This window comes from Falco punctatus (assembly GCF_963210335.1).
Source record: "Falco punctatus genome assembly, chromosome: 2".
Classification (NCBI taxonomy): Eukaryota; Metazoa; Chordata; class Aves; order Falconiformes; family Falconidae; genus Falco; species Falco punctatus.
The window spans coordinates 86,638,831-86,650,263 of record NC_137581.1 but is presented as its reverse complement, the minus strand read 5'-3'; the positions used below and the strand labels follow the sequence as shown (position 1 = coordinate 86,650,263).

At 45.4% G+C, this 11,433-nt stretch overlaps 1 protein-coding gene and 1 long non-coding RNA gene across 3 annotated transcripts in view; one reads left to right on the top strand and one right to left on the bottom strand.

Moving 5' to 3' along the window:
* Window positions 1–1,338, bottom strand: part of NR0B1 (nuclear receptor subfamily 0 group B member 1) — a 28,917-nt gene extending 27,579 nt beyond the window's left edge. The window contains exons 1-2 of one of the 2 annotated variants that reach the window (XM_080377632.1): window positions 1,160–1,338; window positions 270–1,063 (exon numbers count right to left, since the gene is read on the bottom strand). In XM_080377632.1, the coding sequence (XP_080233758.1) occupies window positions 270–849 (580 nt within the window). In that variant the 5' untranslated portion in view covers window positions 850–1,063; window positions 1,160–1,338. Of the gene's footprint in view, window positions 1–269 lie in introns of both variants that reach the window. The other variant, XM_080377633.1, reaches the window with a different exon arrangement.
* The window catches only part of LOC308059769, a 43,941-nt gene that overhangs the window by 829 nt on the left and 31,679 nt on the right, over window positions 1–11,433 (top strand). The window contains exon 2 of the long non-coding RNA XR_013926396.1: window positions 1,984–11,433. This exon is cut by the window's right edge and continues 31,679 nt beyond it. This is a non-coding gene — a long non-coding RNA (uncharacterized lncRNA). The remainder of the gene's footprint in view (window positions 1–1,983) is intronic.

The following is an 11,433-nucleotide window of genomic DNA, read 5'->3' as shown; positions in this document are numbered from 1 at the left end:
GGCCCGCAGCCGGGGCCCCCGACCCAGCTGCAGCTGTACCGCCTCCAGCCGGCGACGGCTCCCGGCCCGCAGCCGGGGCCGTGAGGCGGGGACAGCGGGGTGAAACCTTGCGCTGCGTCCCCCTCCTCCACCACCTCTTTCCCCCTGAGGAAGAGCCCCGGGTCCGCCCCGCCTGGCCGGGGGTACGAGCAGGCTCCCCCCGTTAGCCCGCTGCCCGCCCGCCCGCGCCTCCCCGTGAGGCGGACCCCGCCGCCCCCCCGGGCACTCACCCGGGTTGAAGAGCACCGTCCCCTTGAGGTACGCGTACTCCTTGGTGCTGATATCCAGGCTCCAGCACTTGGCCAGGAAGCCCTTGATGGCCTGAATCTCGCCGGCCGAGGGCAGGTGCGGGCCGTCGGGGCCGCGGTGCGGCCGGCCCGGCGCCGGTCCCCGCGGCGGGGGCTGCTCGCCCTGCCGCCGGGTGGTGAGGATCCTCTGCAGCATGCTGGGCTCCGCGCACTCCACCGTCTCGAAGTGCACCCGGTCCTGCGCCAGCCCCAGCACCAGCAGGGGCGCCCAGCAGCTGCGGACCAGCAGGAGCTGCTCCTCCAGTGGCAGCTCCTGGAAGCAGGGCACGTTCTGGACGAAGCGCAGCGTCTTCACCAGCACGGCCGAGGCCGCCTTGCATGCCACCTGCGGGCTCCTCAGGGCCACCCGCCGCCTTGTCCCGCACGGGCAGCCGCGGGACGCCAGCCCCTGCCTCGGCCCCGCCGGCGACGCCTCCCGTTCCTCGCTCCGGAGGATGTTGTAGAGGATGCTGCTGTGCCGCCTGCTGTCCGCGCAGCAGCGGCAGCGCTCCAGGCACGCCATGGCGCCCGGGGGTACGGCGCCCCGGGGGTACGGCGCCCCGGGGGTACGGCGGGGCGGCAGCAGTGCCTGCAGCTGCGGGCCGCCGGGAGACGCGCACTACTCGCCCTCTGCCCGGCTCCTAAGTTATTTATAGCCGGCGGGCGAGTGTGTGCGTGTGCGTGTGTGCAGCCGCAGGCGCTGTACCAGCGGATCAAAGGGGCACACACTTCACTGGCTGGAAAAGAGAGAGAGGAGGGGGAAAAAAATCGAAAATACAGCCAGCCCTCCTCCCCCTCCCCTCCCCTCCCCTCCCCTCCTGAGACAGCGATACCTAGAGGGAGCCGGGGAGCGGGCCGCCCCCTACGTGGTTTGCGGCGCGGTGAGCGGCCGAGCGCCCGCCTCCTCCTCCGGTGCGGGGCCGCGGGGCGTCCCCTCGCTCCCCATCCTTCCGGGGCCCCGTCCCGGTGTCTGTTATCCATCCCAGGCTCCTCTGAGCGGGGCAGGGCGGGGAGAGGGGGGAAGGGGAAGGGGAAGGGGAAGGGGAAGGGGAAGGGGAAGGGGAAGGGGAAGGGGAAGGGGAAGGGGAAGGGGAAGGGAGCTCACACCGCTGTCGCTTTGCCCCCGCCACGCGCCGCCACCCTGCGGGGCAGCTCCCGCTGCCGCTGTCCCCGAGACCCCCGCGGGGTCTCACTGCTACGTGGCGATTTGGCGACCGTCCCAGCCGCCCTCCCAACATGCAGCCGAGCGGCCTGGAACAGGAGAAAGGTCGTATTCGGGGGGGAGGGGGGCACAACTGATCCTAATAATAATTCCTGCAGGAGGCGAAAAAGAAGATGCTACTAATGATACCAAGGGCTTTTGCATATGCCTGTCCTAAGGAGTGATGCCCCATGTGCCTAATTAACACCTTAGTGCTGCTCCGCAGGGAGGGAGAAGCAGACATGTTCCTGCTCAGGTGGCTCTGTGAGGTTGGGGTGCAAAGAAGGCTCCGTTATGGTGCCCTGGGGCTGGCACCCACTGCAGCATCTATGTTGATCCCCTGTGAAACAATCCTCCATTAATAATTCCCTTCCTCTGCTTTGCAATGCATGGCTTATCTTTCTGATCTCACCTTGTTCCATCCATCGATTTAAAACATTTCCATTTTCCTTTCAGGTTCCACTTGTCCTGAAATGAATCTTTCCTCCTAGACTTAGGTATCCATTTTCAGGGACCCATCTCCTTCAAGTGGCATATGGACTCCAAAGCAAGGAAACAACCCTTCCAGGCCTTGATATTTACACAACAGAGATAAGGGAATAGCAGTTGTCCAAATGTGGGTTTACTCTTGAGTGAAAAATAAGCACATTTACTTTCTCCGTAAAAGTGCATGCAACAGAGAGGGGTACTTAATCGCTACAGAAAGTAGGGTTACTTTTGTCTGCTGTATATGGACTACAATGGAAACATTTTATGTTTTGTGCAAACTGGAAGAACCTGGGCACAGATTTAGAAAAAGGAGCCAGTTGCAAGAAACCTGCTCCATCACTGCCTGCTACCAAGGGATGTCTAAATCACCCCTGGAAATCTGCATTTTCTTTCAATAAAAGTATACATGTTTTTTAAGCAAATACCGTTGAATGCTTTGGCTTTCTTAGAAACAGTATAATTTTAGGCTGGATCTCAGCAATTTCTTTTCACTGTAAAGTCAGTTCTACTCAATCCGCTTACATGGCTATACAGTCGTATAGTCATTTATAAGTACTTCACAACTCAGAAGCAATATTCTTTACAAATGACACAAAAGGCACTTTTATGTAAAGCTATATAAAGCACTGGTGGGTTATCTGCCTCAAGTAAATGCAGGTTGTCCAAAAATTAATTGCCTGTGATTTTACCTGTGGAATGCATTTTTTTTTCCACAGACCCAAGTATTGTAAAGCTTTTTTTTGGCTTTGCAGAAGTGAAGAACTGTTATATTGCACCAATGGCATGATGTCTACAGTTTGCAGACAGGTCAGTCGGTTCCCTGGAGTACAATGCCATTTCACCAAACATCCTTTCAGAAAAAAAAAAATTGCTTAGAATTCCAAAACAAATTTAATAATATCAAATGTTAACTATTTTTTTCATTTGAAAAGTATCACTGATAATAGGAAAACATTAATTTCTCTAGAACACTTTCTTGCCATGCTGAATTGTTTCTTCTTATATTCATCAGTATTTTCTCAACATGTCAGGATTTTAGAGGGTTTCTTTCTGCCTTTTTAGTCTGTTTTTGTTCTTATTTTTTTGGTAGGTTTGGTAGGATTTTTTGGGGGGAGGAGGGGTCCACAAACTTCAGAGATAAATCTTGCCAAGTTTTAGAAAATAAGCATCCCAAAGCTTTTAGTTGGCTTCAGTAGCACTTTTCCCATGAAGAACATATGACTGGACTGACTGGAATCTAACTGTGGTTTTTATGAGTTTGCAACTTGGAAAGTATCTATGGGAAAGCATGGTATAGTTGAGACACGGATCATTGGCTTTGCAGTTTTGAACTTGGACTCCAGTTGTGGGATCGTTCTGCTTCTTATGAGAGGATGCTACTGACATAGGGCCATAGAAAAAGGCAATATTTAACTTTTATACCAGGTCTACAATAATATTTTTTTTTCTGATGTAACAATACTGGTTGCAGGTATTTAATTTTTCAAGCCATTTCTTTTTCAACCACACCTCAAATGTAGATGCAGTTCTACTGTCATATGACTTTGCTGACACAGTTCATTTTCTAAACCAACTTCTACAGAAAGTCTTTATCTTTGATAACTATGTCAAAATGGGTATCCAGTACTGAAACAGAAATTATTTATTATGCAATGCCAAAAATTACATTACAGTAGTTATAAGTGTATCTCTTTCTCTCACAAGTGCATGTAAGCACTCATGTTCTCTCTTTCTAACTCTTAATGTTACCTAATGTACATGGCATTTTATTCAGGGTAGGTCACCTCTTTTCCAGCTAAAACACTAAGAATGTCCTAGAAATATTTATTAGTGTTTTTCAAGCTGATATTTAACAATTTGAACAGTCTTTACTTTCAAGTCTGAGTTCTGCCTCTCCATAGCATTCAAGCTAAATTAAAGGCAACAAAGCTTTCTGTTTCTAACCAAAAAGAAAACAAAATCCCTCACAGACAGGTAATTGTGCTTTGATGGAAAATGCATGAAAACACTTTTAGCAAAAAGTGGATGTGTTTGGTTTCTGCTGAAAGATATAATGTTACATGAGTATTACCAAGCTCCTTGTGGTACAGTCATGAATAGATTTACATGCTGTCAGACAAAGGATTACTTGTTTCTGGCTTTTTTGATTGTTTTTGTTTTGGGCTGGGTTTTTTTTTTTTGTGTTTTGCCATTTAGGTTTTTTTGTTTGGTTGTTTGTTTGGTTTTTTTTCTAACTCAGACAAAAGCCTTGGATATGAAGGTGATACAGTGCAGTCTTGGCAGTCTTACTCTTTCATGTTGCTTTTCAATGTCTCTGTATCACTCATCTGGTAGCACATTTGGTTCTTGGCCAGAGGGCAAGACTTTGGTTTCAGAACAAGACCAAACAAGCATTTGTTTTTATGCTGTCAGTGCTTTAGTGTACCATTAGCTTGAGAGAGACCTTTTCCAGTGGGGAATTGGATCCTGATATCCTCTAAATACCTACTATTCTTTCCACTATAAATGCTGAAAAATAAAATTTGATCTTAAGATCAGATGTAAAACTGAGGCTTGATTTGGTGATTAGGACAAAAGAAGTTAATTTTTTCTTTAAAAAAAAAGGTTGCATGTGGAATATTGTTATAAGGATATGAATAGCAAGATGCCTTTTGTAAAAGATAAATACTCTATTAAAACAAGGTTTTGGAATTAAAATATATTGTTGTTTTTATGCATTACTATTATGACTGTCCGTTTGTTAGATTGACCACCATTCATAGTTCTATTTTCCTGGGACGTTTACTTGAAAATAAGTGGGGATTAAGGAAAAAGTATCACCATGAGTAATTTTCTGCCCATATGCTGTACCATGTATTCCTGATGGCACTGTTGTCTCCTTCCTTGATGGGCAATGGATTCCCCAGGAGGACCATGTTGAGAGCCTGTTGGTGCTGCCTGAGCCAAAGACAGATGAAGTGTACCCGGTCAAGAGATGCCAACCTGAATTTACAGAACTTTTGCAGCTGCCCTAAGGCTGTGATTTGACTGTGTTACTGTATCCCACCACCAGCTCACCTAGCAGTATGTGTTCTGGATCAGGACGAGCATATAATGACATTTTTATGGAGTTTGCCAGAGCATATAAAAAAGAGTTTATACCAGATTTAGACCTTTCTGCCAGCTAATTGAAAGTAGGTGATCTAATCTGGTATAAACAGTAATGGTGCAAAGTCAACCCTTCAATATATCTTAAACAGACCTAAACATGCCAAAGGGTTGGTTTTTTGTTTGTTGGGTTTTTTTGTTGTTTTTTTTTTTTTTTTGGTTTGCTGGTTAGGGTTTTTTGTGTGTCAGATCAATGCTTTGCATCGTGTGGCAATGGCATTCACATATCCCAGACCTTTTTTGCTTGCACCCATATACTAATTCATCTGAGCTAATGCAACTAGGTTTCAGGGAAGAAAGATTAGGGGAAAAGAAGCAATACTTCAGTTTACAGGAAGGCACTCAGCTGCCTCCCATTTAAAAAAAAAAAAAAAAGATTAATTGATCTTTGGGCTCTGTAAAGATCTGTGGATCTCAGCAATTTAAAACTGTACCTTTAGGTATGTTGTTGGGGTCGGCCATTTCAGTTTATTTTTTTGTCCCAAGTGAGTTTGTACAGCTCCCAGACATCTGCCAGTGTGGCATGCTTAAAGGTCCAGTCCCATAAGGCCAGCTGAGCTAATCTAGTAGCTCATTGGAGCTGAAAAAGGTAACTCCCAAAGCCGTGCTTGCTGCCACTGCTTTCCTTGTGCCAGCTCTAGCACTCACCTGGATACCTAGGTGAGCCAAATACTTTTACTAAGCTGGCAGCATTTTTATAACAGTCATTACAAGAAAGGTAGCAGAGATATGAGATACCTTGAAATGTGCCCTCCTTTCTTTCTTTTCCCCAGTGATACTTTTGAAGTTTCTGCCCAACCTGGTAAGTTGTGCCACTCGTGTGATACAGCAGAATTCTGCTCGGCTGATTCAGCAAATACCTAACCTGTCAAGAAAAAACTTATAGTTTTCTGCCAGTTTACTGAACTCAGTCAGGTAGGGATGAGATGAGTGCCAGAGCACGTGGAAAGGAGTGGCCTGGCCTCCCTTCCAGGAGTGGGAGGAGAAAGGGGAAGGAGCAGGACCACTGCTGCAAGCCATTGATCCACTCAGCCACCGTGTGGAACTGCTCCCTCAGGGAGGTAAAACCCTAAAGCCTGAGAGAAACACTAGGGGTAGGAGAAAGGGCTTGTAGCAAGTTTTGTTTTTAAATTAGTCTTTTAAATACCATCTGAAATTGATCTGTACTCTTGCTAATGACACTTGGATAGGGGAATTTAGTTATAAAATATTAGTGTAGAAATAACTTTCAATTACTGAGCTTATTACATTTATTTGCCTTGAAGCATGCATTGCTGATACAGAACAACAGATGAACAACAGGCTAAAAGCTGGCAAATTAAGCTCTTTAATACACTGTTCAAGGCTGTGGTGTAAAGGATAAAGCACATTCTAGCACTACAGTGTCAATAGAACGCTATGTATCTATTACCCTGATTCTTAAGTTGAAATTTCTGTGTAAATACATATGTTATTGCAGCTGATTGTCTGAGACTGACAAGTTCACAAATACATTTGTGAGTAATATCAGAGGATATACTGCTAATAAAAAATTACATTCAAATAGGCTTATAAGTTAACACGCATTTTATGTGAAAATCAATGTGATGGCTTTTAAAATCCATACATCTTTCCATAGGTTTTCATTCAGACATATTTCACCCAAATTAGATATTTAAAAATACTGCCCTTCTGGTGAATTGGTGATACCATTTCCCATTAAATCTAGTTGATGTTATGGTGTTAGAAAATGTATTCATTTCCTTTTTAGTATTCTTCATACATGTGTTTGAAAGATGCATAGATGATTTATAGGTTCACCCTAAAATCTGTATCTCAAATATATATGATCTTTAAATAACTTCTGCAGTTCCTTGGCTACATTCTTTGCTTCAATCACAGTCCACCAGGTTTCTTAATCTACACACATTCTATAGCTAACAGGAAAATCATATGGCATTCTGCTCTGCTAGCAGATGAGATAGACTACCTCTTCAGTTTTGTCAAAATAATGAGGTTAGCTCACCCTCTTTAAAGAAGGGATTTTGCTAACCTAGATCAAATTGGATTAGTGAGTCACCCAGCAGTTATGTTGGTATCACTAGTGTTCTTGCAGTCATTGATAGCCCAAAGTATAGTGAGAAGTGCTAACATCTTAATCTATCTCAGCTGCAGCCAGACAACATCGCTGGCTGGTCTGGCATTTGGAGAATTTAAGGCTGACTGGAACCATCACCTCCCCTTGTTGGACTTCCTAAAGGCACTGTTAAACACCCGAGCTTTTGCTGACTGAAGTGCAATTTCTGCTGCTCTATGCCTCTGCAGGAAACCATTCAATCTCGATTTGGAAACTCAGTCCAAGAGATAAAAACCCACAGCTCTACTGGTTGTTTATTCAGGTTTTTATCAGTCTTACTACATAGCATTAACACTTGTGCTTCTACTTTCCAGATCTAGCTTGTAACTTCTAGGCTCCTGGTACATCTTTTCCTATCAATTTAAGAACACAGGAATTATCCCTGTCAATAGTAACTTTTTTTTTTTTTTTTTTTTAAATAAGTAAACCAGATTTCAGCTTATAGACAGAGCTTGCAAACTAACACTTTGGAGGGTTTTTTCTCTCCTCAGACCGCTTCCACTGATATAATTTGTGGCCATTGCAACACTTTTGCCAATTTCCAACACTCTTTCAAGTGTGGAAATCAGAATGGCATGGAGTAGTCCAATTATACTGTTCTCACCAGTGCTATATAGAGAGATATAGTAATTGCCCAACTCTCATTACTCTAAACCTCACACATTAAAGGATCATATTAGCCTTTTTGAGTCATTATTGCATATTACAATGGTGCCCAGGTTTCGGCTGTGATGGAGCTGATCACTGCTCGGGGACTGAGTGGGCATCAGTCAGCGGGTGGTGAGCAGTAGGATTCACCAAGCGGAAATCATGCCTGACTGACCCGACAGCCTTCTATGATGGAATGGCTGGCTGAGTAGGTGAGGGGAGAGTGGTGGATGTTGTCTGCTTGTACCTCAGCAAGGCTTTCAGCACTGTCTCCCATAACATCCTCACAGGTAAGCTCAGGGAGTGTGGGTTAGGTGAGGGGACAATGAGGTGGGTTGAGAGCTGGCTGAATGGCAGAGCTCAGAGGGCTGTGATCAGTGGCACAGAGTCCAGCTGGAGGCCTGTAGCTGACGGTGCTCCCCAGGGGTCCGTACTGCACCCAGACTTGTTCAACTTACTCATCAGTGACCTGGATGAAGGAACAGAGTGTACCCGCAGCAAGTTTGCTGATGATACCAAACTGGGAGGAGTGGTGGATTCACCAGGAGGCTGTGCTGCCATTCAGCGAGACCTGGACAGGCTGGAGATGTGGGCAGAGGGGAACCTCATGGAGTTCAACATAGGCAAGTGTGAGGTAAGAACAAGCCCCGATGCACCAGTACAGGCTGGGGTTTGACCTGCTGGATGGAAGGCAGATCTGCAAAGGACGTGGGAGTTCTGCTCAACACCAAGTTGCCCATGAGCCAGCAGTGTGCCCTGGTGGCCAAGGTGGCCAGTGGGATCCTGGGGTGCATTAGGAGGAGCACGGCCAGCAGGTCGAGGGAGATGATCCTGCCCCTCTGCTCTGCCCTGGTGAGGCCCCATCTGGAGTGCTGTGTCCAGTGCTGGGCTCCCCAGTTCAGGAGAGACAGGGAACTGCTGGAGGGTCCAGCAGAGAGCTACAAAGATGATGAGGGGCCTGAAGCATCTCCTTTATGAGGAAAGGCTGAGACAGCTGGGCCTGTTTAGCCTGGAGGAGACTGAGAGGGGATCTTATCAGTGTCTACAAATATCTTAAGGGCAAGTGTGTCACCGAGGATGGGACCAGGCTTTTTTCAGCTGGGCCCAGAGACATGACAAGGGGCAATGGGCACAAACCGCAACTCAGGCAGTTCTGTCTGAGTATGAGGAAGAACTTCTTTACTTTGGGGGTGACAGAAAAGTGGAACAGGCTGCCCAGAGTTGTGGAGTCTCCTCTGGAGGCTTTCAAAACCCACCTGGATGTGATTCCATGCAACCTGCTCCAGGTGAACTTGCTTTAGCAGGGGTTTAGACTAGATCTCCAGAGGTCCCTTCCTACCCTGACCATTCTGTGATACTGTGAATTGTGCTGTGCATCACTTGGGTTTTTTTTCCCTTGGGTTTTATTCCTTTCTTTCCATATCCTCTTCATTACAATTATTTGTTTTATTCCTTTCCCTATCCTCTTCATTACAGTTGTTATTTTTAGGTTAGGTATGTGTGTGTGTTTGTTGTTTTTTTTTTGTTTGTTTGTTTTGATTTGGGTTTTTTTTTCCCACTTTTTTTTCAGCTATTAAGCTATTATTATCTCAGGCCATGTGTTTTGCCTTTTTCTGATTCTCCTCCCCATCCCACTGGGAAGCAGGGGGGTAGTGAGCAAGCGGCTCCATGGTACTGAGTTGCTGTTTAGGATTAAACCATGACAACAGGGAACTCACTTTAGATTGTCTGCTGCAACTCCCTAAATAATTTTTTTATCTTCTTTCCACAACAGAGGTGTTTATTAACAGAGGTAGGATGCCTCCTATTTCAATTTTGCATTTGGCTGCATTGTAATGCATTACATATAAACAGGTTGAGCAACCCAAAGGAGGAGGAATTCTGGCCTAAGATTACTTCTCCTCATCACTACTGACCATTATCCAAGAATGCCTAGGTATCCTTTGAGTTAGAGATGGAAATATTCTTCTCAGTAAGTGTGTTTTGTTAATTTAATCTTTAAATTAAGTTCTTTATTGGTATTGCATAGTGGGGATGTTTTAAATGGCATGTCATGTGACTCGGGAAAATGCCCTACCAGAAATCTAAAGAATGTTTTATCTGAGTGGTTACTTTTGGCTGGACCTCGACAGAGTGGTGTATTATAGTGTATTGCACTTGTTCACATGGTCCAGATCAAGGACTTTGCCACAACACCCTGTTGTTTCAATCCATGCAGCCATGATGTCATGGCCCTAAGTGAGGTGCAGAGGTTCTGCAGCATCTTGTCCTCCACCCTTACGGTTTAGCTGGCTGTGCTCAAAGCCAGCTCTGATATGTGCAGTTGCGTAGCATTAGATCAGAGCTATGTGAGAAAAAGCTGTGAGAAGCTTTGCTGGAGGTCTCCCCCACTTTGTTCAGGAGTTGCTTTTATGCTCAGACCTTTGCTCTTGGTCCGAGCTATGTTGTAGATACGCCTGTGCCAGCTCTGCACCTTGTTGATCCTGACTTTGACCCCTCTGCCTTGACTTCCTGACTTGACCTTGCACCTGCTACAGGCTTTCCTGCTTACCACTGTGTTCTGTGCCTGACCCTGGTCATTTTCACTGGACTTGCTTCACTCTACTTGTGGAGCTACTGTGGAAATGCACACCTTGTCAATGAGGAAACAGCCCCTGTCTGTTTTGCTGTGATCCCCAGCCTCTGGCTCACCTTCTTTTGCAGAGAAAGCCACTCCTGCTGCTTCCTGAAACAAGGCTACTTCCCATGGACACCAAGGTGCAGCAATAAGAGGAAGAAGCGCTGCATGCTTGGGTTTCACCCAAATCAAGATCTGGACATTGTTGGTCAAAGAGCTCAGAAGTACTCCATGGCTTGGACAATTTAGATATTCTCAGAATCAGATAAACAAAGATGCAATTGGGTAGGTTTGCAGGTAGAGTGTAACTAAGCAATGAGGAGCAGAATTGCAAGCTTATAGTGAAGCACTTGAATTGTAAATCAGCCTTGACTGATAAAGAATGCAGGCAAAGCTAGCAAACTTCTTCCAACTTCATGCTGGGCATTAAGATGTGGATACTCAAGCCATTTCAGAACCTTAAAGCTGTAATCAACAGTTAAAAAGGCAGATAAGTATTAAGGTTCTGTGGCTAGCATTGCAAAACTATTGATATTGATTCAACACTTGCCAATTATTTTTTAAAATACCTTTATGGTGTTGCTAGGACACAGTGACTCACTACAGCAGTCAAATGTATGTCTTCTTTTACTGTAACTTTCATTATCTGAAATACTTTGTTTTGTACATTTTTTTTTTTTTTTTTTTTTAGCTATTACCACCACCTTCATAATACTTCTTGGCAATAACTCTAGATGTGCTTTTTCTCAGGTGCCCTCTTTCACTTTTCCAGCAGTACATTGATTTTAGTATAATTCCTCTTGCATCTCCAGAGCTGTTAAGATACATTGTATGTCTCTACTGTGCAGCTTCTAGTATGTGTGGTTGTAGATGTTATTACACCAGGCAC